The 26,471-nt window shown below is 41.1% G+C and overlaps 1 protein-coding gene across 1 annotated transcript in view; it reads left to right on the plus strand.

The window, feature by feature from the left end:
• Window positions 1–26,471, plus strand: part of ak9 (adenylate kinase 9) — a 169,936-nt gene that overhangs the window by 113,246 nt on the left and 30,219 nt on the right. The window contains exons 28-32 of the mRNA XM_063040773.1: window positions 2,308–2,526; window positions 6,693–6,911; window positions 14,763–14,976; window positions 19,007–19,208; window positions 19,891–20,037. Of these exons, the coding sequence (XP_062896843.1) occupies window positions 2,308–2,526; window positions 6,693–6,911; window positions 14,763–14,976; window positions 19,007–19,208; window positions 19,891–20,037 (1,001 nt within the window). The remainder of the gene's footprint in view (window positions 1–2,307; window positions 2,527–6,692; window positions 6,912–14,762; window positions 14,977–19,006; window positions 19,209–19,890; window positions 20,038–26,471) is intronic.

Below are 26,471 nucleotides of genomic sequence, written 5' to 3' on the forward strand. Positions count from 1 at the left end.
AGGTTATAGCAGGATATCGATAGGATGCAAAACTGGGCTGAAAAGTGGCAGATGGAGTTCAACCCAGATAAGTGTGAGGTGGTTCATTTTGGTAGATCAAATATGATGACAGAATATAGTATTAATGGTAAGACTCTTGGCAGTGTGGAGGATCAGAGGGATCTTGGGGTCCGAGTCCATAGGACACTCAAGACTGCTGCACAGGTTGACTCTGTTGTTAAGAAAGCATACGGTGGATTGATCTTCATCAATCGTGGGATTGAGTTTAAGAGCGGCGAGGTAATGTTGCAGCTATATAGGACCCTGGTCAGACCCCACTTGGAGTACTGTGCTCAGTTCTGGTCACCTCACTGGAGAAGGGACGTGGAAACCAAAGAAAGGGTGCAGAGGAGATTTACGAGGATGTTGCCTGGATTGGGGAGCATGCCTTATGAGAATAGGTTGAGTGAACTCGGCTTTTTCTCCTTGGAGTGATGGAGGATGAGAGGTGACCTGATAGAGGTATATAAGATGATGAAAAGTATTGATTGTGTGGATAGTCAGAGGCTTTTTCCAGGGCTGAAATGGCTAGCATGAGAAGGCACAGTTTTAAAGTGCTTGGAAGCAGGGACAGAAGAGATATCAGGGCAAACACGAGGAAATCTGCAGATGCTGGAATTTCAAGCAACACACATAAAAGTTGCTGGTGAACACAGCAGAGATATCGGTTAAGTTTTTTTACGCAGAGAGTGGTGAGTGCGTGGAATGGGCTACCAGCGATGGTGGTGGAGGCGGATACGATAGGGTCTTTTAAGAGACTCTTGGATGGATACATGGAGCTTAGAAAAATAGAGGGCTATGGGTAACGCTAGGTAATTTCTCAGGATAAGGACATGTTCAGCACAGCTTGTGGGCCTAAGGTCCTGTATTGTGCTGTAGGTTTTCTATGTTTCTATAATGTGATTTCTACGTACAAATATGATTGTGCAATACTTTCAAGTTGTATTTGTTTCAAAAGCAGTAAAATCTTCATACAATACCAAATGTAACCAAGTATAAGGAACTGGATTTTACAGCTATTTTTATTTTTCACACCAGAGGACTTGGTGTAGAGGGTCAGACAGACAGGCTTACAGATATGCCCATATTTGCAGATAATTGTTCCAGACTTATTCCTAATTTTTATGGGATGCACTCTTCCATTTGGTAATTTGCCCTCTGAGGCAAACAGATAAATGTTGTGATGTAGAACATCTATAAATAATTATAATCACAAGGTACTGTGAGAAGTTTTTTATGGAATTGTGAAGGAAAATTGGTAGTGTTAATTTTTCTTCAAATATCTGTTATTTTCCTTCACGGCTCTTTTAGCATGTTCTCTCAAGCCACTAATGCAGACTTCATAGAACCCTAGGGAGTTGGAAATGTACTTACCAATTATTTGGCTCTTTCAGGAAATGTTTTGGTTTAATGGTTAGCCAAACAGTGTTCATGATTTTGCTGTACGTTGGTGAGATCTGTAGTTGTTTGCGTTAAATCTTGCATTATTGTATTTATGGACAACACATTTTGATTTCAGTGCATGAAAGGTCAAAACCAATAACAGTTAAGGCTAATTTGCCTCAATTTCATATCCAGTGTTACCAAGGATAAACTTTATTCACCAAATAAATTTACATATATTAGGAATTTGCTGTTGTTCAGGACATGGTTTGCAACAAAAAAAAACATTCAACAATTATAAAGAATAAAGAATTACCTAAAAAAATAAAATTAGAGGTTAAAATATGATAGGGAATAAAATGTGTATAAATAGATAAACACCAGCATATACTCACAACATTATAAAAGTAGTTTAAACTGTTTACAGTGCACTGATAGAAGGGGGTAGAGGGTCTAACTAGAATGGTTGATCAGTTTAACTTCTAAGATGGCATGAAGTTTTGTTTTGATAGCCCTATAGTGCTTTCCAGAAGGGAGCTGTTGGAAAAGGCAATTTGCAGGACGAGTAATGTTTGCAATTATTTTTCCTGCCTGCATGTTGTGATAGTTATTTATATGCCTTGAAATCATGACTTTTTGGGTTCTGTAACCACTCGCGTTCTAATGGGAGGAAAAAACTAACACTAAAAGGCAACAATTGAGAACACTGGTGAAATCTTAAATAGAAAATCTTTTGAAATACATTGCAATACAAGGCTGTGTGTTTAGCCCCCTGCCCTCTACTGTCTTTACACTGGAAGATCTGTCCTTACAATGCTTACTCATAAACATGTTAATACGTTATATTTAGCACTGAATTTTAATAATTATGCATTTACTTTTTAGGCTAATAAACCTGAACCAACTCCAGAAGAAAGTGAGGCAAGTGATGGTGAAGAAGAAGAAGATGAGGAGAACATTGAAGATATTCTAGCAGATGAGTTTATGGTGGAGGAGGAGGAAGTAGATGAGGAGGAAGAAGAAGAAAGTGAAGTTATTGAACAGATGAGAACCGACATTGGAGATAAATATGAGTCAGATCAGGAGAGGATAAGTGCACTTCAGGTACAGATACCTAATTGAAAATATTTCATTCCATATTATAGTAGGACAATTTGCATCTGTTCAAAGTGCATTAGAAATATTACGAAAATACTTATTAATTGCATTTAAATATGTGTTTAGTTGAATTTATACTTATGAAATAAATTGTGAGAAGTTGAGACAATTTGATTAATTCCTGCTTTGTGATGTTAACAATGACAGATCAATTTGTATTGGTTTCATGAACAAAATAAGCTGTTCCAGGGAATTTAACTGTTTATGTTTAAATAGCAAATTGCATTAAATGTGCAACAAAATAGAAACTAATGTTAGATATCATAACTGGTATAGAGTAATTGATTTTTAAAACACATTGCCAGATTATTAACAACCAGCAATAAGAAAAGATCTCCATTATTTAAAATGAATATGAATGATTAGGCAGAATGGCATGTATTTAAACTTATACTATAAAAAGCGTTTGATAAGAATTGACGTAAGTCTTTCTTCTGGAACAAATTGCGAGAAAGAGTAGTGGATATTGATTCACTGCAAGCTTTTTAGAGGCAACTTCCTAATTCAAGAAAATATTTATAGTAACAACAGTTAAGTTATTATGGTATTGATTAATGGTGTCTTTCATTTTTGATATAAAAAAACTTGAGTAACTCAATAATGTTGTCATTACGTTGCTTGTTCAGAAAATATTTTGATTAAGAGTTTGGGTAAGTGAGGTTCTTGTTTGCACAACAATATTTATATTTGTTTACATGAGATTACTGGACCAAGCATTGCTTTAAGATGAAAACTATTCAACTTTCAATATTCAACCAACAAATAGATCTGTCGTTACGTTAGCTTGCGAATGTATAACCAATGTAACAACATCCCTTCAAATGGAAGTAAATTGTCTCAAGTTGCTGTTGAGCCATTTATGGAGAGATTCAGCCTGACAACCTGAGGAGATGGGTAACTTGAAGGAGAAATGAGGTAGAGAGGCAGAGATGTTTAACGAGTGATGTTGGAGGACCATGTGCTATTTATGAAGCAATTAAAAATCAGGATGGCCAAAATGCCAGAATTAGAAGTGTCTAGATATCTGGAGGTTGAATGACGTTAGAAGATTACAGAATATTCTATGGAGAGAATAAAAAGAAGGATTTTAAAATGATGCATTATTTATCTGCACATTTGTGGGTTTTATTCCCAGCTGGGGTTCAGTTAGAACACTAGGAGGTTGCATGCTAGAAGCTTACAAATGACCATGAAGGGTGGAGAATGTAAAGAGGATTGAAGTTCATGGATTAAGAGTTTCCAATATTTATTTCTGAGGAATATTCTGCTCACCTAGTATTGGAGGGTCAGACAAATATTTTAACAACTTGGACCCAGTTGAGGAACCAATTAAAGTCAAGGATAGATCCTTTGGGCAAACCATAAAGAATGGTATACATTAGGGAAGAGAAACCATTGCTGTTGATTCTCTGGCTTCAGTAAAACATCAGAAATAGTACTAGTTAACAGTGTACAGGTATTGCCATCATAACCTTGAAGAGTGGCAAAGCAGGTTCAAAGGGCCAAATGGTCTTCTCCTGCTCCTGCTTATGTTGTTGTCTTATATTCATTCTCCAATAGCAAGAGTCAAATAAAGTCTTCCAAATTATAAAGATCTTTGGGTGAAGGATTGGTCAAAACTTCTTGAACTAGAAGAATGTCCAAATGTGTTTCTGACAGGAAGGAAAAGAACTCTGGTTCTGATTTTGAAAAGATATACTCAAAAAAAAGATTAAATCAAAAAGGTACTGTAAGTAGGAAGTAATTTCAAAGTAATTCCAAGAAAGATATGCTGTGTACTCCTGGCTGGGAGTGACTTTATTCACTTCTATCCACCATCAACTGCAAATCTGTTGATTTTCAATGTCCAGTGTGACTTGATCTGCCTTGCAAGTAAGAAGCTAAGTCTATGAGCAGTGGGGCAATTGCCCCATTATAGGTTATGAGTTTTCTTTCCTAACCATGATTGTCAGAACAATACCCACATTAATTCCAAAGGCTTACGTAGCCATAACCTTGGCATTTCTTGTAGATCAGCACAGGTAGTTCAATCCTGACCTTGTGAGCTGACTAAATTGAGATTGTACATTCTCTCTGTGTCTGCATAACTTTTCTCAAGTCGCTTTGCTTTCCTCCCACATCCCAAATATATGCTGGTGAATTAACTGGTGAGTTAAGTTGGCCACGGTATTACAGAGTCATAGAAAACTATAGCACAGAAAAAGGCCCTCTGGCCCATCTAGCCTGTAATACACTATTATTCTGCCTTGTTCCATCAACCTGCACACAGAACATAGCCCTCCATACACCTCGCATCCATGTACCTATCCAAATTTCTAAATGCTAAAATCGAACCCGCATACATCACTTCTGCTGGTAGGTCTTTCCACACTCTAACATCCTTCGAGTGAAGAGGTTCCCTTTGAACATTTACCCTTTCATCCTTAACCCATTACCTCTAATTCTAGTTTCACTCAACCTCAGAGGAAAAAGTCTGCCTACATTTACCCTATCTATACTCCTCATAATTTTTATAGCTCTGTCAAATATCCCCTCATTCTCCTATCCTCGAGGGAATAAAGTGCTAACCTATTCAACCTTTCCCTATAATTCAAGTCCTCAAGTCCTGGCAACATCCTTGTAAATTTTCTAAGCACTGTTTCGATCTTATTAATATCTTTCCTGTAGGTAGGTAACCAGAACTGCACATAATACTCCAAATTAGTCCACATTAACATCTTATACAACTTCAACATAACATCCCAACTCCTGTACTCAATACATTAATTTATAAATGCCATTGTGCCAAAAGCTCTCTTCATGACCCTATCTATCTGTGATGCCACTCTCAAGGAACAATGGATATGTATCCCCAGATCCCTGTTTTACTGCACTCCTCAGTGCCCTACTGCTTATTGTGTAAGTCCTACCCTGGTTTGTACTCCCAATGTGCACACCTCACATGTCTGCATTAAATTTCATATGCTATTTTTCAGCTCCTTTTTCCAGCTGGCCCAGATCCCTCAGCAGGCTTTGACAGGAAAATTAGGAGGTAGTTGAAGACAATTTGGGAGGGAATAGGCTGCAAGTGAATAGGATGATAAGAATGCCCTGAAATCTTATTGATTCAATAGGTTCAAAGGCCTCCGTGTGTTGTAAAAAAAATGAGGTCAGGAGGGAGGTAGAAAAGTTTCGTAAATAATTTTGGTTTGTAGAGTTCATTCAAGTATGACTACTCAGGAATACAGAGGTAAAGTTAAACATTCCTGGCATTGTATGGGAAATCCAATCACGAACAAGAGAAAATCTGCAGATGCTAGAAATCCAAGCAACACACACAAAATGCTGGAGGAACTCAGCAGACCAGGCAGTATCTATGGAAAAAAGTACAGTCAACATTTCAGGCCAAGACCCTTCGGCAGGACTGGATTTAAAAAAAAGCTGAGGAGTAGATTTAAAAGGTGGGTGGGAGAGGAGAGAGAAACACAAGGTGATAGGTGAAACCTGAAGAAGGAGGAAAGAAGTAAAGAGCTGGGAAATTCATTGGTGGAAGAGGTACAGGGCTGGAGAAGGGGGAGTCTGATAGAAGAGGTCAGAAGGTCATGGCAGAAAGAAAATGGGAGATGAGCACCAGAGGGAGGCAAGGCGATGGGTGGACAAGGAGATAAGGTGAGAGAGGGAAAAGGGGATGGGGAATGGGGGGGGGCGGTGTGGATTGCAGTCCACATCGGATGATTTGCTTCAAGTTACAGATGCTTATAAATATACCAAAAGGAGCATTGTTGAAAGTAACATTTTATTTTCATAGTTTTGATTTGATTGGCATGTAACCTTTCAGAAATTACTTAAGAAACACAGAATTATGCTTGTTAATTAAAACTAATAGCAGTTCAAGCCCTCTGCTGCATACTTGATGCAGAAAAAAATGATTAATTAAAGTTGAACAAAATATATTTTAGAATTATTCTGCTTAAGGATCAAACACCAAATTATGGACATTTGAAACAGTCTATAATCAAGACTAGATTTCCTAAGAAATAGTGCATATTATTCACTTACCTGATATCTACACCTACACCCAAATAACTAACATGACTTAGTTGTTTGAATTGTCCTTTGTTTTAAATTGACAGGATCAACTGAAAGAATTTTTGATACCATGCATTGTGATTAATGGAAACCATAAACCTCATATTGTCCAATACAAGTTGCATCAGAAAGTGGAACCGCTAGTGAAAAATCGTGTTAGTCTGTTTGAAAAATGTTTCCCTGTGAATATAAAACTTGCTCAAAAGCTGCTGGATAACTCCTATAAAAGGTTAAGCTCTTTTGGCCGATGGGATATTATTGAGGTAAGTGGAATATGTATATTTGTATATTAAGACAAAGACATAAATGGGGAAAAAGGTGAAATACACCTTTCTATTAGAAATGAAGAATGAGTCACATCTTTACAGAATATTAGTCTTGTGAGTAAAATTAAATTTTCTTGTTTTCAGATTTTCAAAAGTTGTTCTAGATATTACTTTGGGATATTTGGATCACCATGTGAACTACATTAAAGTTTTATAACTGATATAGTTTACAAATTGTATTTGTTTTAATGTATCATGTCATGTGTTTTAATTCGGAGCAAAAAGGCTGCGAGTGAACGGCTGTTTTCCGGAGTGAAGGCAGTTTTTTAACTACTCAAGGTAAAAGAGAGGCGAGACTGTGCAGGCGCATGACATCAGCCAGTAGAGCACGAAAGGTTTAAAAAGAAGACCTCCATATCCAGCGGGCAGCGTTCGGAGCGGGCAGCGGAGTGAAAGGCAGCAGAGTGATAGGGCTTTGGCTCAACAGGCTTAGGTGGTAACGGGATGAGGCGAGGTAGGATTACCTGTGTTATCTGCAGAAAGGAGGAAGTATATGTGTGAGGCCAGTTTTCTGTGCTTGGTGTCAGATGTGGGAGGTCCTGGAGTCTCCAAGCCTCCCGGACAGCCATATATGCACCAGGTGTGTCGAGCGGAAGCTCCTAAGGGGCTGAGTTAGGGAACTGGAGATGTAGCTCAATGACCTTCGCCTGGTCAGGGAGAGCGAGGAGGTGATAAAAAGGAGTTTATAGGCAGGTGGTCACACTGGGGCCACGGGAGACAGACAAGTGGGTCACAATCAGGAGGCGGAAGGGAAGAGTCAGGTACTAGAGAGTACCGCTGTGGTTATACCCCTTGACAATAAGTACTCCTGTTTTGAGTACTGCTGGGGGAGACAGCCTACCTGGGGGAAGCCACAATGGCCGTGCCTCTGGCACAGAGTCTGGCCCTGTGGCTCAGAGGGGTAAGGAAAGGAAGAGGAAGGCAGTAGTGATAGGGGACTCTATAGTTAGGGGGTCAGACAGGCAATTCTGTGGACGCAGGAAAGAAACTTGGATGGTAGTTTGCCTCCCAGGTGCCAGGGTCTGGGATGTTTCAGATCACATCCAAGATATCCTGCAGTGGGAGGGAGAACAGCCAGAGGTCGTGATACATATTGGTACCAATGACTTAGGTAGGAAAAGGGAAGAGGTCCTGAAAAAAAGACTACAAGGAGTTAGGAAGGAAGTTGAGAAGCAGGATCGCAAAGGTAATAATCTCGGGATTAATGCCTGTGCCATGTGACAGTGAGAATAGGAATAGAATGAGGTGGAGGATAAATGCGTGGCTGAGGGATTGGAGCAGGGGACAGGGATGCAGATTTCTGGATCATTGGGACCTCTTTTGGGACAGGTGTGACCTGTACAAAAAGGACGGGTTGCACTTGAATTCCAAGGGGACCAATATCTTGGTGGGGAAGTTTGCTAAAGCTACCGGGGAGAGTTTAAACTAGAATTGTTGGGGGGTGAGAATGGAACTGAAGAGGCTGGGGAAGAAAGAGGAGGTTGGCTCACAAGTAGAGAAAGCATGTAGACAGCGCAAGAGGGAGGATAGGCAGGTGATAGAGAAAGGATGCGCTCAGACCGAAGGTTTGAGATATGCCTATTTTAATGCAAGGAGTATTGTGAATGAAGTGGATGAGCTTACAGCAAGGATATGATGTGGTGACCATTACAGAGATTTGGATGGCTCAGGGACAGGAATGGTTACTTCACGTGCTGGGTTTCAGATGTTTCAGAAAGGACAGGGAGGGAGGCAAAAGAGGTGGGGGCGTGGCACTGTTGATCAGAGATAGCGTCACGGCTGCAGAAAAGGTGGACACCATGGAGGGATTGTCTACGGAGTCTCTGTGGGTGGAGGTTAGGAACAGGAAGGGATCAATAACTTTACTGGGTGTTTTTTATAGCCCGCCCAATAGTAACAGGGACATCGAGGAGCAGATAGGGAAAGATCCTGGAAAGGTGTAATAATAACAGAGTTGTCCTGATGGGAGATTTTAATTCCCAGATATCGATTGGCATCTCCCTAGAGCAAGGGGTTTAGATGGGGTGGAGTTTGTTAGGTGTGTTAAGGAAGGTTTCTTGACACAATATGTAGATAAGCCTACAAGAGGAGAGGCTGTACTTGATTTAGTATTGGGAAATGAACCTGGTCAGGTGTCAGATCTCTCAGTGGGAGAACATTTTGGAGATAGTGATCATAATTCTATCTCCTTTACAATAGCACTGGAGAGAGATAGGAACAGACAAGTTAGAAAAGCGCTTAATTGGAGTAAGGGGAATTATGAGGCTATCAGGCAGGAAATTGGAAGCTTAAATTGTAAACAGATGTGCTCAGGGAAAAGTACGGAAGAAATGTGGTAAATGTTCAGGGGATATTTGTGTGGATTTCTGCATGGGTAAGTTCCAATGAGACAGGGAAGTTATGGTAGGGTACAGGAACCGTGGTGTACAAAGGCTGTAATAAGGGTTCTGTAATAAAGAAAAGATGTCAACAAAATTGAAAGAGTACAGAGAAGATTTACTAGAATGTTACCTGGGTTTCATCACCTAAGTTACAGAGAAAGGTTGAACAAGTTGGCTGTTTATTCTTTGGAGCATAGAAAGTTGAGGGGGGACTTGATAGAGGTATTTAAAATTATGAGGGGGATAGATAGAGTTGACGTGGTTAGGCTTTTTCCATTGAGAGTGGGGGCAGATTCAAACAAGAGGACATGAGTTGAGAGTTAAAGGGCAAAAGTTTAGGGGTAACATGAGGGGAAACTTCTTTACTCAGAGAGTGGTAGCTGTGTGGAATGAGTTTCCAGCAGAAGTGGTTGAGGCAGGTTCGATGTTGTCATTTAAAGTTAAATTGGATAGCTATATGGACAGGAAAGGAATGCAGGGTTAGGGGCTGAGTGCAGGTCGGTTGGCCTAAGTGAGAGGAAGAGTTTGGCACGGACTAGAAGGGCTGAGATGGCCTGTTTCCGTGCTGTAATTGTTATATGGTTATAAATCTAGTCAAGAAGAAAAGAAAAGCTTACAAAAGTTTCAGAAAGCTAGGTAATGTTAGATGATCTGGAAGATTATAAGGCTAATAGGAAGGAGCTTAAGAAGGAAATTAGGAGAGCCAGAAGGGGCCATGAGAAGGCCTTGGTGGGCAGGGTTAAAGAAAACCCCAAGGCATTCTACAAGTATGTGAAGAACAAGAGGATAAGACTTGAAAGAATAGGACCTATCAAGTGTGACAGTCGGAAAGTGTGTATGGAACCAGAGGAAATAGCAGAGGTACTTAATGAATACTTCAGTATTCACTATGGAAAAGGACCTTGGTGATGACTTGCAGCAGACTGAAAAGTTTGAGCATGTAGATATTAAGAAAGAGGATGTGCTGGAGCTTTTGGAAAGCATCAAGTTGGATAAGTCGCCGGGACTGGATGAGATGTACCCCAGGCTACTGTGGGAGGTGAGGGAGGAGATTTCTGAGCCTCTGGCGATGATCTTTGCATCATCATTGGGGACGGGAGAGGTTCCAGAGGATTGGAGGGTTGCGGATGTTATTCCCTTATTCAAGAAAGGGAGTAGAAATAGCCCAAGAAATTATAGACCAGTGAGTCTTACCTCAGTGGTTGGTAAGTTGATGAAGAAGATCCTGAGAGGCTGGATTTATGAACATTTGGAGAGACATAGTATGATTAGGAATAGTCAGCATGGCTTTGTGAAAGGCAGGTTGGGCCTTACGAGCCTGATTGAATTTTTTGAGAGCAGTAGTTGTAGTGTATATGGATTTCAGCAAGGCATTTGATAAGGTACCCTATGCAAGGCTTATTGAGAAAGTAAGGAGGCATGGGATCCAAGGGGTCGTTGCTTTGTGGATCCAGAACTTGCTTGCCCACAGAAGACAAAGAGTGGTTGTAGATGGGTCATATTCTGCATGGAGGTTGGTCACCAGTGGTGTGCCTCAGGGATCTGTTCTGGGACCCTTACTCTTCGTGATTTTCATAAGTGACCTGGAAGAGGAAGTGGAGGGATGGGTTAGTAAGTTTGCTGATGATACAAAGGTTGGGATGTTGTGGATAGTGTGGAGGGCTGTCAGAGGTTACAGCAGGACATTGATAGGATGCAAAACTGGTCTGAGAAGTGGCAGATGGAGTTCAACCCAGATAAGTGTGAAGTGGTTCATTTTGGTAGGTCAAATATGATGGCAGAATATAGTATTAATGGTAAGACTCTTGGCAGTGTGGAGGATCAGAGGGATCTTGGGGTCTGAGTCCATAGGATGCTCAAAGCAGCCGTGCCGGTTGACTCTGTGGTTAAGAAGACGTACGGTGAATTGGCCTTCATCAATTGTGGAACTGAATTCAGGAGCCGAAAGGTAATGTTGCAGCTATATAGGACCCTGGTCATACCCTCCTTGGAGTATTGTGCTCAGTTCTGGTCACCTCACTACAGAAAGGATGTGGAAGCCATAGAAAGAGTGCAGAGGAGATTTACAAGGATGTTGCCTGGATTGGGGAGCATGCCTTATGAGAATAGGTTGAGTGAACTTGGCCTTTTCTCCTTGGAGTGACGGAGGATGAGAGGTGACCTGATAGAGGTGTATAAGATGATGAGAGGCTTTGATTGTATGGATAGTCAGAGGCTTCTTCCCAGGGCTGAAATGTTTGCCACAAGAGGACACAGGTTTAAGGTGCTGGGGAGTAGGTACAGAGGAGATGTCAGGGGTAAGTTTTATACGCAGAGAGTGGTGAGTGCGTGGAATGGGCTGCCAGCAACGGTGGTGGAGGCGGATATGGTAGGGTCTTTTAAGGGACTTTTGGATAAGTACATGGAGCTTAGAAAAATAGAGGGCTATAGGTAAGCCTAGTAATTTCTAAGGTAGGGACATGTTCAGCACAACTTTGTGGGCCGAAGGGCCTGTATTGTGCTGTAGGTTTTCTATGTTTCCAATTGTATAAGTATTAGAATGAGTTTGCATAGAGTAGTATTTAAGATGCTTGTCACTTGTATATTATGATATGCATTTGGGATCTAAATAGCTGCTATGACACACATGCACATATCACAAGTTGTTCTGGACACCATGAGTGTGAGTGTGTTACCATCTGTGCATTAAATACTAAAGGAATTATGTAGAATACACAAAAAGTGATGTGTATAGTTGATGCCAGCTTTGCTGTTTTGGACCTCAGTATTGAGCAATCTAGCTAGTTCCTCTATCAAATGTGCAACTAAAAATACATTCAGCAGTAAAATGGGTTGTCACTTAATGATATCATCCACTGCTTGCAAGTTGACTGCTGTTTCTAAAATTTGTGAAATAGTTTGTCATTTCTGAAGCTGCCTCAAGTTGCAGAGTCATGCAGTGGGTTGTATGACAGTTAGTAATAAATCCACGTTGATGTCCCCTTTGCAGAAACCGGAAGGTTTACATGGCAATCCACCCAGTCTTCACTTAAACAAAGCTGAGCTCTTCTTTATTTATTCAACTTATGGGATCTGTGGATTTGAGAATGGTATGAGCCATCATGTAATCATTAGTGAATGTCCCCACTTCTGGATGAAACCCTCACTCACATCTCTTCATTTTCCTGCATTTCTGCTCTCTCTTCACCTCTCCCCAGAGAGAATTGGAATTTTAATCCAATGCGTGCTGTCGTTTCACTCATGTTTCCACATGTGTGCTTTGAATAGTGTGCAGTCTGAGTTGTGTGTGTATATTTCTGCATCTGTGCAGGTGTTGTGGACTATAACCTATTGTTGCCTAGAGCTAAAACAGTCAGAACCTTCATTTTATGAAAACATTTGAAGTCATTGAACTTTTTCCTGTATACCTGATTTCCAGAGAAAATCAAGATGCTGGAATTTGGAGCAAAAAAAACAAACTGCTGGAGGAAAGCATGCCAAGCAGCGTCTGTGGAGGCAGCCTTTCCTGATGCAGAGTCTTGGCACAAAATGTCAACCATCCCTCTGCCTCCACAGAAGGTGCTTGACCCACTGAGTTCCACTAACTCAGCAGGCCAGGCAGCATCTATGGAAAAGAGAACAGTCGACGTTTCGGGCCAAAACCCTTTGGCAGGACTGGAGAAAGAAAGCTGAGGAGTAGATTTAAAAAGTGCAGGGGGAGGAGAGAGAGAAACACAGGGTGATAGGTGAAACCTGAAAGAGGAGAGATGAAGTAAAGAGCTGGGATGTTGATTGGTGAAAGAGACAGAAGGCCATGGAAGAAAGAAAAGGGGGGAGGAGCACCAGAGGGAGGTGATGGGTGGACAAGGAAACAAGGTGAGAGAGGGAAAAGGGGATGGAAAATGGTGAAGAGGGTTGGGGTGGGTGGACGCATTACCAGAAGTTCGAGAAATCGATGTTCATGCCATCAGGTTGGAGGCCACCCAAACAGAATATAAGGTGTCGTTCCTCCAGCCTCAGTGTGGCAATCATCACGACAGTGGAGGAGGCCATGGGTAGACATATTGGAATGGGAATGGGAAGTGGAATTAAAATAGGTAGCCGCTAGGAGATCCTGCTTTTTCTGGCAGACAGTTTGGCAAAGCAGTCTCCCAATCCACATTGGGTCTCGCCGATATACAAGAGGCCACAACAGGAGCACTGGACACAGTATATGACCTCAACAGACTCACAGGTGAAGTGTCGCCTCACCTGGAAGGACTATTGGGGCCCTGAATGGTAGTGAGGGAGGAGATATAGGGGCAGGTGTAGCACTTGTTCCGCTTGCAAGGCGGACAAGTGCAGGAAAGAGATCAGTGGGAGCGGGGGGAATGAATGGACAAAGGAGTTGCGTAGGGAGAAAACCCTGTGGAAAGCAGAAAGTGAGTAGAGGGAAAGATGGTTTTGGTGGTGGGATCCTGTCGGATATGGCGGAAGTTTTGGAGAATTATGCGCTGAGAGGCTGGTGGGGTAGTAGGTGAGGACAAGAGGAACCCTGTCCCTGGTTTGAGTTCTTCTTGCAATTTGTTTTTTTGCTGAAAGAGAATCATCTTGACTGTGATATCTGTTACTTTCTCCTGGCACTTTGGGTACATTCCGGTTCTCAAAGTTCTCCTGGCACTTCTTGTGTTAACATATTATTTATGTTTTAATTTTGTGTGCAACAGGCCCTTCCAGCCCAATGAGCAGCATGATGTATTTATATTCCTGATGATCTCATCTGCACGAATTGCAGGTGCATATTCTTGAGACAATGCTTCCTCTCCAACAGAGCAAATCACAAACATTTACAGTAGTGCTGTGGTTTGGTTGTCAGGTGTCCTTAAGGACTGGAGCTCTGAGATTCATTTGCACATGAATTGTTTAACAGGTGCATGGTAATGCTGGTCTAATGATTATTAACGCAGTGGCTACAAAGGAAGGGTCTCCCCAAAATGTTGATTTATTTACTCTTTTCCCTAAATGCTGCCTGGCCTGCTGAGTTCCTCCAGCATTTTGAGTGTATTACTTTGACCTCCAACATCTGCAGATTTTCTCTTGTTTGTTACAAAGGAAAGATGTGCTTATGCATTCATCTAAAAGCAGGGTAGTGCCGCACAGGAGAAGATTTCTGACATCAGGGAGGATCCATGGATTGTTCTGGAGTACTATGTATGCATTGTTATAGATCAGGTGTCAGTATGGCACAGAGCAACTGAAATTATATCTGATAGTATATACATTACACAAGGAATGCAATCTTTACTGCATCAGAGCTGCACCCACATGAAAAGATACAAGCAAAATATATCGCTCAGGTTTAACACAGCATAAATACACACACACAGATGAGTTTGTAAGTTAACAAGTCCAATTTTAACTTTAAATTACTTTTATTCTGACACTGCAGTTAAGTGAAGGAAATGCAATCCAGCCTATCCAAGATATGCATCAAAATGTCTTTCCTGTTGTCCACCGCAAGTATGTTTATTTTTTTGTGAGCAAACAAAACAGAGACAAATTCATTGAAAATCCTTTCAAGTATATCACCCAGCCTAAGCCAAGGCCTGCTGTGCCCATCAAGATTGCCATTGTTGGACCCCCAAAATCTGGAAAGAGTACCGGTAAGTAACAGCAAACTTATATCATTGTGTTATAATTAAAACAATGATTTCAAAGTTGCCTTAATGGCGATAATGGTGTTTATAGGATGGTGAATCTATTCAAGCATGTCTCAACACTAACAAGCCACCAGGTCCAAATACTTCAATAAACATATATTTGATATGCATGTACATATGCCATCAACAAACAAAACTCTTTAATCCATAGAGAGGGCAGTTGTCCAGTCCTCCAATCTTGGCAATTAGCCTTTTGTCCCTTTAGCAAGAGTCTTATATCAGAACATTGGCCCTTACAAAAGACTGATACTTTAGGCTGGCCAGTGGACAAAGAATCACTGATTCACAAAATTGCAGAATGCAGAAAGGGACCATTCTGCTTGTCAAACTCTTTCATACCAGCTTTATACAACAGCAATCCAGTTAGTCCCACTGCCATATACTTTCCCAGAGTCTTGCAAATCTTTTGCTGTTAAATGTGTATCCCTTGTAAATGGACCATCAAATTCTATCCACCTCTCTCCTTGAGTTTTTCCCTCGTCTCATTTTGGCCTATCACCTGACCTGGTTCCTCAACCTTTCACCAGTTATTCCCTTCATGAGCTTTAAATGCTTTTCTCATTATAGCATTTTCTTTACCAAAAAGAACAATCCTAATTTCCACAGTCTTTCCACATCACCATGGGTTTTCAGAAGTCTATGTATACCACATCAACTACTTTTCTGTGTTATTTCATTAAAAAACTATACCAAGAGAGTCGGACATGTTTCCCTTTAACAAATCCATTCTGGCTTTCTCTAATCAATCCATATTTCAATCTAGGTACTGCTAATTCTGTCTCAGATTGTTGCTTCTCCAACTTTCCCCACCACCAAGGTAGACCCAAATTGGGGTATGTAGGGTGGGTGGTGGTATGTCAGACTTGGAATTTTAAGCTATCTTCTTGTAATGGATGAATCTTGTAATGGTTTAGTCTAATTTATATACAACCTGCAAATTCTATCAGAAATTGACAAAATCCGAATGACTTTCAGAGTATCTATCAAAGTGAATTTCACAATTCAAGTAATACTCTCACAAATAAATGCATGGTACAATATCCTAGCAACACACATCAAAGTTGCTGGTGAACGCAGCAGGCCAGGCAGCATCTCTAGGAATTGCGAGAAGGGGATGGCGTTTTTGCAAGAGACAGGGTGAGAAGAGGAATAGTCCAGATTGCTGTGATAGCAGCTTCCCCTTCTCGCAATTTCTTCATCTCTGCCGCATCTGCTCTCAGGATGAGGCTTTTCATTCTAGGACGAGGGAGATGTCTTCCTTTTTTAAAGAAAGGGGCTTCCCTTCCTCCACTATCAACTCTGCTCTTAAACACATCTCCCCCATTTCACGTACATCTGCTCTCACTCCATCCTCCCGCCACCCCACTAGGAATAGGGTTCCCCTGGTCCTCACCTACCACCCCACCAGCCTCCGGGTCCAACATATTATTCTCCGTAACTTCCGCCACCTCCAACGGGATCCCACCACTAAGCACATCTTTCCCTTCCCCCCTCTCTCTGCATTCCGTAGGGATCGCTCCCTACGCGACTCCCTTGTCCATTCGTCCCCCCCATCCCTCCCCACTGATCTCCCTCCTGGCACTTATCCGTGTAAGCGGAACAAGTGCTACACATGCCCTTACACTTCCTCCCTTACCACCATTCAGTGCCCCAAACAGTCCTTCCAGGTGAGGCAACACTTCACCTGTGAGTTGGCTGGGGTGATATACTGCGTCCAGAGCTCCCGATGTGGCCTTTTATATATTGGCGAGACCCGACGCAGACTGGGAGACCGCTTTGCTGAACATCTACGCTCTGTCCGCCAGAGAAAGCAGGATCTCCCAGTGGCCACACATTTTAATTCCACATCCCATTCCCATTCTGACATGTGTATCCACGGCCTCCTCTACTGTAAAGATGAAGCCACACTCAGGTTGGAGGAACAACACCTTATATTCCGTCTGGGTACCCTCCAACCTGATGGCATGAACATCGACTTCTCTAACTTCCGCTAATGCCCCACCTCCCCCTCGTACCCCATCTGTTACTTATTTTTATACACACATTCTTTCTCTCACTCTCCTTTTTCTCCCTCTGTCCCTCTGAATATACCCCTTGCCCATCCTCTGGGTCCCCCCCCCCTTGTCTTTCTTCCCGGACCTCCTGTCACATGATCCTCTTGTATCCCTTTTGCCTATCACCTGTCCAGCTCTTGGCTCCATCCCTCCCCCTCCTGTCTTCTCCTATCATTTTGGATCTCCCCCTCCCCCTCCAACTTTCAAATCCCTTACTCACTCTTCCTTCAGTTAGTCCTGACGAAGGGTCTCGGCCTGAAACATCGACTGCACCTCTTCCTATAGATGCTGCCTGGCCTGCTGCGTTCACCAGCAACTTTGATGTGTGTTGCTTGAATTTCCAGCATCTTCAGAATTCCTGTTGTTTGGTACAATATCCTTTTAGGATTTTCAGACTATGAATAGCCTGGACAGTATTCTGCCAAATAGATGGAGCAGGGGGATCCTGTTTAAGTTTAAGCTACAATGCTACCTCCCATGAAGAAACATTCTGCTGGTGGATTGGTGAAAAATATTTTTTGATTATTTTAAATAAAAACAGAAGTTTCAGAATTGCTCAGAAGGTCAAGTCACTGGAAAGAAAGAAACAGACTTAGCATTTTGATAGAAGGTCATGGTCTTGAATTGTTAACACCATTTCTGTCAGAATCAGGTTTAATATCACTGGCATATGTCATGAAATTTGTTGTTTTACAGTAGCTGTACATTGCACTACTTTTAAAATAAAAACTATAAATTACTATAAGTATATAAAATAAATTGAATAAGTAGGGCAAACAGAGAGGGGAAAAATACTGAGGTAGTGTTTATGGGTTCATTGTCCATTTAGAAATCTGATGGTGAAGGAGAAGCTGCTCCTGAAACATTGAGTTTGTGTTTTTAGGCTTCTGTACCTCCTCCCTGATGGTAGCAATGAGAAGAGGGCATGTCCTGGGTGATGGGGGTCCTTAATGATGGATGCCACCTTTTTGAGGCATGGCCTTTTGAAGATGTCCTGGTTGCTGGGGAGACCAATGCCCATGATGGAGCTGGCTGAGTTTACAACTTTCTGCAGCTTTTTGCAGTCCTGCACAGTGGCCTCTCCATAGCACATGGTAATGTAACCAGCCAGAATGCTCTCCATAGTACATTTGAAGAAACTTGCAAATGCCTTTGGTGACCTACCAAGTGTCCTCAAACTCCTAATGAAATATAACTGCGTTCGTAGCTTCTTTGTAATTGTATCAATATGTTTGGCCCTGGATAGATCTTCAGAGATGTTGACACTCTTGAACTTGAAATTGCTCACTCTTTCACTTCTGATTCCTCAATAAGAACTAGCATGTACTCCCTTGACTTGCCTTTCCTGAAGTCTACAATTAATTCCTTTGTCTTACTGATGTTAAGTACATGGGTGTTGTTGTGACACCACTTGACCAGCTGATCTATCTCATTCCTGTATGCTTCTTTGTCACCATCTGAAATTCTGCCAACAAGTGGCAAATTTGTGGATATTCTGTCACAAGCTATGTTACCTAACTTGTAGAGTTTTCCAGCATTCTGTTTTTATTTTATAGGTACAGCATCTATATTTTTGTTTTAATTTTGAACCAGAAAAATTGAAGTTTGTTTCAGTCCACCTATATTTCTAGACCAGGGGATCCCAACATTTTTTATGTCAAGGACCAATCCCATTAAGTAAGAGGTCCATGGACCCCAGGTTGGGAACCCCTGACTAGACTATTTATTTTTGAAATTTTCTATCTGCCATGGGTGGGAAAAAATTAAAGGAAAAGTGCATATGAAAGTTTCTTTCCCTCCCCCCTTCCTACTCCCCACCTCATGTCTCTTTCAAAGAACTGCTTCAGGATTGTGGCCAACATGTCATTAAATCAGTTCTTTCAGCAGTTTTCAAGATACACGTTCTGTTTGTGTTATAGTGGCCAGGAAGTTTGCCAGTGAATTTGGACTTCGGCGCATTTCAGCAGGAGAAGCTGTTCGCACAGTTCTGACCACTCAGAGGAAGACTGCTTTGGCTGTTAATATTATTAAACATCTCAAACAGGGTTTGATCGTGCCAGATATATTTGTTGTAAAGTGTCTAGAAGTGTGCTTGATGGATGTCGTATGCAACACCAGAGGGTATGTCTCAAGTATTTCTAAAACATGGCTTATTCTTGTCCGTTTTATGTTCACTTATCTATTACGCATTCCGTCAAACACATAGAAGCAAGGAATAGCCTGTGTAAATCAGCTTTTCTTCGGGTGTAGATGAGGTTTGCTGCACAAAACACTTGACTAGCTGGCTATTAAATAATCTGGAGCCCTTTATCACTTGCAAACTGCTCTACCAATTTACCCAAGTAAATGTACCACTTTTCTAAATATAGATGAGCAAGAGATTTTCTTTACTTATCTCAGAAGTAAATATGTAATTAAGGGGCCTGACACTTCTTTAATATACAATTCATGTCAAGTTTTCTAAAGGCAATCGGTGCCATCATGGTGCCTTCAGGGATAGCAGCTCTGAAGAAGACCTGCAACAAAGAAAGTAAGGAGTCGTTCCCAAACTTGACATTAAATGGATTCTTTTGATCACCACTGTTCCCAGAATTAAGGTCCCTTCCCTTAGTCTGATTCCTGATGTCCCACAATTCTGTCTTCAAAATATTCCAACCTAGGTCCCACCAAATCTCTGCCCCCAGTATTTTCTCCAACTATGCCTACTCTCCTATTTTATAAAGCTCTATTCTTTATTGGAAATATATGCCGTATTTTAGACTATTTTTCCATAGCTCAAAACCATAATCTGTTTTCTTTATAGGTTTGTCTTGGATGGATATCCCGTAACCAGAGAACAAATAAATCTACTCAATTCTTGGAAAATAATTCCTACTCGGATTATTGAGCTACAAACAGATATAAAAGAGATTTTGAAGAGGGGTTTAATTGACAAAAGGTCACCAAACAGGTAACAAACAGTAAAACTTTGGTGATGAGATGGATTTGATAACTATTATGAAGTGTGGTTAGATGCAGGGGAAAGATTAAAAATTGGTCAGTTGGTTTCTCAGAGTTCTGGTTTATATCCTGTGGAGCTATCTTCATAGTACCCACTAAGTACTCTTTTCCTCCTGTTATTTCAAATATCTTTTCACTCAGCTCTAAACACATCCGTATTCTTTTTTGCCAGCATTTTATAAAATATTTTTGCTTGTGTATATACAATAGCAAGACAGAGCAACTTTACTGGTTTTTAGGACATTGAGTGTCAGTTACACTCCCTGGTCTAGAGGTTGAATGTAGGCCTGACTGGAAAGGAATTGGCATTGGTTTATTGTTGTCACATGTACCGAAATACTGTGAAAAGCCTGTCATGTGTACTGTTCAAAGATTAAATCATTACACAGTGTATTGAGTTGGAACAAGGCAAAAAAAAATAACACTGCAAAATAAAGTGCAATAGCTACAGAGAAAAGGCGGTGCAGGTAAATTACAAGGTGCAGGACATTTCGGTCACAATTCAGTAGCTTTCAAGGTTTGTTTTTGGTGGTGGACAAACAACCCAATTTATTGAGTTTATGTTACACCCTGTCACTGCTTTGTTTATTTTGTCTGGTCCTTACTTGCCCTCTCAATTAAAAGTCAACAACACTGTTGTAAACTTTAAGTCATATACATCCCAAACTGAGTAGCAATAGAAAATCCCTACTTTGTCGCACAATAGTGAATAAGATGATTTGTTTTTAAAACAATTTTATAGCTTTATGGCCACTGTTGTTGTTACCAGAGCCCAGAAATTGAGTTGCAGGTGCTTTTAGCACCATTCAAGTTTTCCTGTGGCAAAATTTGTCCAAAACAAGCATTCATCAGTGTTAGACACAAGAGATTTTGCAGATGCTGGAAATACAAACACCTATGTCAGGATGCTGTTTGTTGACTGTAGCTCAGCTTTTAACACCATCATTCCCACAGTCCTGATTGATAAGTTACAGAACCTAGGCCTCTATACCTCCCTCTGCAATTAGATCCCCAACTTCCTAACAGGAAGACCACAATCTGTGAGGATTGGTAATAATATCTTCTCTCTGACAATCAACCTTGGCGCACCTCAAGGATGTGTGCTTGGTCCACTGCTCTACTCCCTCTATGCCCATGACTATGTGGCTAGGTATAGTTCAAATGCCATCTATAACTTTGCTGATGACACATCCACTGTTGGTAGAATCTCAGATGGAGACAAGAGAGCGTTTAGGAGTGAGATGTACCAGCTAGTTGAGTGGTGTCACGCAACAACCTTGCACTCGATGTCAGTAAGACCAAGGAGCTAATTATAGACTACAGAAAGGGTAAGACAAGGGAACACAAACCAATCCTCATGGAGGGATCAGAAGTGGAGAGAGTAAGCAATTTCAAGTTCCTGGGTGTCAAGATCTCTGAGGATCTAACCTGGTCTCAACATAACTGTGCACTGTCTGGTATTGGGAGGAGGGGGTGCTTCTGCACTGGATTGAAAGAAGCTACAGAAAGTTGTTAAATTAGTCAGCTCCATCCTGGGTATTACACAGACATCTTCAAGGAGCAGTGCCTCAGAAGGGCAACATCCATTTTTAAGGACCCCCACCACCCAACACATGCCTCTTCTCATTGTTACCATCAGGAAGGAGATACAGAAGCCTGAAGGCATGCACTCAGCAATTCAGAAGCAATTTCTTCCCCTCTGTCTTTCGATTTCTAAATTGACATTGAATCCATGAACACTACCTCACTTCTCAAAAAAAAATTAATATTATTTCTGTTTTTGCACTATCTTTAATTTAACTATTTAATATCCATGGAAATACTTAGTTTAATTGACTTATTTCTTTTTCTATATTATCATGTACTGTATTGTACTGCTGCCACGAAGTTAACAAATTTCATGCTACAAAGAAGGAATAAGTTTACAGACTCACTTAAGTAAAGATAGGCATTCTGAAAATGATGTATCTGCCAGGAAGGGAGGTCTTATGTGCTAGAACTGACTGGATACTCAATAGAATTAGCTCTACCATTAGGCAATTGACCTTTAGTGAGGTAAAGTCTGGGTTACTAATCTAAGCTTGTTATGGTTATGTGAATCCAGAAGGTGAGGTGCCACCTTCTGTTCACTAAAGTCAAAAAACATGTAGATGGTATTTTCTGAATAAAAAGCCCTGGTGACCTCTGTTGTACTGCAGTGAACAGCAAATTGAGAAAAATGGTATAAACTTGTTGCTGTCAGTTACCAGAATTGTAATTATCTAGTTGTCAGATAGCATGTATGAAAAAGCAAAACAGAGTCTATGCTGCAGATCAAAGAACATTGTTTTGGATTTCTTGCAGTTTTTTGAATTTCATGCCCTCTGACAATAGTGTTAGATCATAAGACATAGGAGCAGAATTAGGCCATTCAGCCCATCGAGTCTGCTCCCCCATTCCATCATGGCTGATCCCAAATCATACTCAACTCCATACACCTGCCTTCTCGCCATATCCTTTGATGCCTTGAACGATCAGGAAACTGAACAACTTCCCCCTTAACTATACCCACGGACTTAGCCTCCATCACAGTCATGGCAGAGTATTCCACAGATTCACTACTCTGGCTAAAAAAAAATGTCTTATTTACCTCTGTTCTAAAAGGTCGCCCTTCAATTTTGAGACTGTGCCCTCTAGATCTAGTTCTAGATACCCCTACCATAGGAAACGTCCTCTCCACGTCCACCCTATCTAGTCCTTTCAACATCCGGTAGGTTTCAATGAGATCTCCCTGCATTCTTCTAAATTCTACTTAGTACAGGCCCCGAGCCGCCAAATGCTTCTCATATGTTAACCCCTTCATTCCCAGAATCATCCCTGTGAACTTCCTCTGGACTCTCTCCAATGACAACACTTTTTTTTCTGAAATATGGGGCCCAAAACTATTGGCAATACTCCCAAGTGCAGCCTGACTAGTGTCCTATAAAACCTCAGCATTATTTGCTTACTTTGATATTCTATTCCCTTTGAAATAAATGCCAACATTGCATTTGCCTTCTTTACCACAGACTGAACCTGTAAATTAACTCTCTGGGAATCTTGCAAGAGGACTCCTAAGTCCTCCTGTATCTCTAATGTTTGAACCTTCTCCTCATTTAGATAATAGCCTGCACTATTGTTCCTTTTACCAAAATGCATTATCGTACATTTCCCAACATCGTATTCCATTTGCCAATTTTTCACCCATTCTTCCAATTTCTGCAAGTCCTGCTGCAATCACATTGCTTCCTCAGAATTACGTACCCCTCCACCTATCTTCCCAAACTTGGCCACAAAGCCATCAATTCCATTATCCAAATTATTGACAAACAATGTGAAAATTAGCGGTCCCAATACTGACCCCTGAGGAACACCACTAGTCACTGGCAGCCAACCAAAAAATGTTCCCTTTATTCTCACTCACTGCCTCCTGGCTGTCAGCCATTCCTCTATCCATGTTAGTATCTTTCCTGTAACGCCATAGGATTTTATCTTGTTAAGCTGCCTCATGTGTGGCACCTTATCAAATGTCTTCTAAAAATCCAAGTAAATGACATCCACTGTCTCTCCTTTGTCCATCCTGCTTGTAACTTCTTTGAAAAAAGTGACAAAATGGACTTTTAAGATCATAAACCAGCGGGTTGGTGTTGTGTCTCCCACTCACTATGAAAATGGGGGACACCTCCCTCTCCCTTGCCAGGGAGAGAGAGAACCTGTGGGTTGTCGAATTTGAATGAAATGCGAAGCTTTTGGAGTAACTTTGGTCTGTGTCTTTGCTATTGCTTAGCACATGCTTAGGCTCGGTGATAGTACCGATATGCATTTATTTTTGCAGGCGGGGGGAGGAGCGTCATTGCTCACTGCCGCTTATGCGCGGGAGAGGTGAGCGGGGGGGGGGACTTTAGGGTTCTCACATTTAACTGTCGTTCATTCTTTGGGGCACTTCTCTGTTTTTGTGGATGTTTTGTGAAGAAAAAGCATTTCAGGATGTATTCATTTCTCTGACATTAAACTTGACATTTGAACCTTTGAAGAATTCTAATAGATTTGTCAGGCAAGATTTCCCTTTACTGAAACCATGCTGACTTTGACTTATTTTATCATTAATCTCCAAGTACCCTGAAACCTCATCCATATTAATAGACACCAACACTAAGGTTAGGCTAATTGGCCTATAATTCCTTTTCTTTTGCCTTCCTTCCTTCCTTCTTAAAGAGTGGAGTGACATTTGCAATCATCCAGTCCTTCGGGACCATGCCAGAATCAAGTGATTCTTGAAAGAACAAGATTAATGCATCTGTTATCTCTTCAGCAACCTCTCTCAGGACTCTGGGATGTAATCCTTCTGGTCCAGATGACTTATCCACCTTCAGACCTTTGAGTTTGTCTAGCACTTTTTCCTTTGTAATAGCAATGACATTCACTCCTGCTCCCTGACACTTACAGATCTCTGGCACACTGCTGGTGTCTTCCACAGTGAAGACTTTTGCAAAGTACTCATTAAGTTAATCTGCCATTTCTTTGTCCCCCATTACTCCCTCACCAGCATCATTTTCTACTAGTACAGTATCAACCGTCACCTCCTTTTTACTCTTTATATGACTGGAAAAACATTTTGGTATCCCGCTTTGTATTATCAGTTAGTTTGCCTTTGCATTTCATCTTTCCCTTATAGTTTTTTTTAGTTGCCTTTTGTTGGATTTTAAAAGCTTCCCAATCATCCAACTTCCCACTCACCTTGTATGCCCTTTCCTTGACTTTTATTCAGTCCTTAACTTCCCTTGTCAGCCACGGTTGCCTAGCCCTGCCATTTGAGAATTTCATCTTCTGAGGGACGTATCATTCCTGCGCCTTGTGAACTATTCCCAGAAACTTCAGCTATCTCTGCTCTGCCATCATCTCCACCAGTATCCTTCTCCAATCCACCTGGGCAAGCTCCTCTCTCATGCCTCTGTAATTCCTTTTATGCCATTGCAATAATGATACATGTGACTTATGCTTCTCTCTCTCAAATTGCAGTATGAATTCAATCATATTATGATCACTGCCTTCCAAGGGTTCCTTCACGTTAAGCTCCCTAATAAGATCTAGGTTATTACACAACAGCCAGTCTAAGGTAGCCTTTCCCCAAGTAGGCTTAAACACAAACTGCTCTAAAAAGCCATCTCGTAGGCATTCAACAAATTCCCTCTCTTGCGATCTGACACCAACTTGATTTTCCTAATCCTCTTGCATATTAAAGTTCCTCATTACAATTGTGTTATTACCCTTATTACATCCTTTTCCAGCTCCCTTTGCAATCTCAACCCCATATATTGGCTACTATTTGGAGGTCTATACATGATTCCAATAATGATTTTTTTACCCTTTCAGTTTCTTAACTTTACCCACAAAGATTCAACATTCTCTGACCCTATGTCACCTCTCTCTAAAGATGTAATTCCATCTCTTATCAATAGAGCCACACCACTGCCTATGCCTTCCTACCTGTTGTTTCGATACAAAGATAAGCTCTCAACTTTAGCCTTCTTTCAGCCGCAACTCAGTGATGCCTACAAAGTCATTCCAACCCATCTGTAACTGTGTTACTGAGACACCCATTAAAGGCGTTCCTTGGTAGTTAATTGCAGAAAAGGATGTTCTTTGTTGTTGTTCTTTGTCTGTAAGCTTTTGAAGAACTTTGAGCGATCAACAGTCACTTTTGTGGGTTACTAGTCTGGTCCCCTAACATTAGCAGAGTCTACGTTTAAACAGTCAGAAGACCATTAATATAACCTGATATGCTGCTAGTTCCACTGAATCTGTCCACAGAGTTGCTGCGTGGAGCTTCACGATCAATTTCATGTCAGTATTGATGGAAAATATGTATATGATGCATTACAAGCAATGTGATCAGATGCATACTGGATGTGGGGAAAATGTCAGGATGTTACTGAGAATCATGCACAAAGTGCCATTTAATTCTTCAGTTGCCAAAATTATGATCACCAGAGTGATTAGCTATGAATCTAACTTGGATCATATAGTTTTCAAAAAGGTACTGTTTCTACTGTTCCTTATTTAATAATGATTTACTGAATTAGTTAAATTTAAATTCCCCCAACAAACTTACAGTAGGTCAATGAAAAATCCAGGCATCTGGGTACTAATTCAATAATTTAACCATACCTCAAAATCAATATTCATTTTGTTGTGACCAAGGGCTTTAAATTTCTTTATATGTTAGTGCAGCCTGAAATGGGAAACAAGAGCTGGAGATATAGTATATTAGTAAGAAACCAAATATTTACACTCTGTCCCCAAGATAACTAAAGGGGCACCTAATCAAGAGTGCTAAGTGATGTATCAGGTGTCCCCCGCTTTTCG

Source organism: Mobula hypostoma, chromosome 2, assembly GCF_963921235.1.
Source record: "Mobula hypostoma chromosome 2, sMobHyp1.1, whole genome shotgun sequence".
Lineage (NCBI taxonomy): Eukaryota > Metazoa > Chordata > Chondrichthyes > Myliobatiformes > Myliobatidae > Mobula > Mobula hypostoma.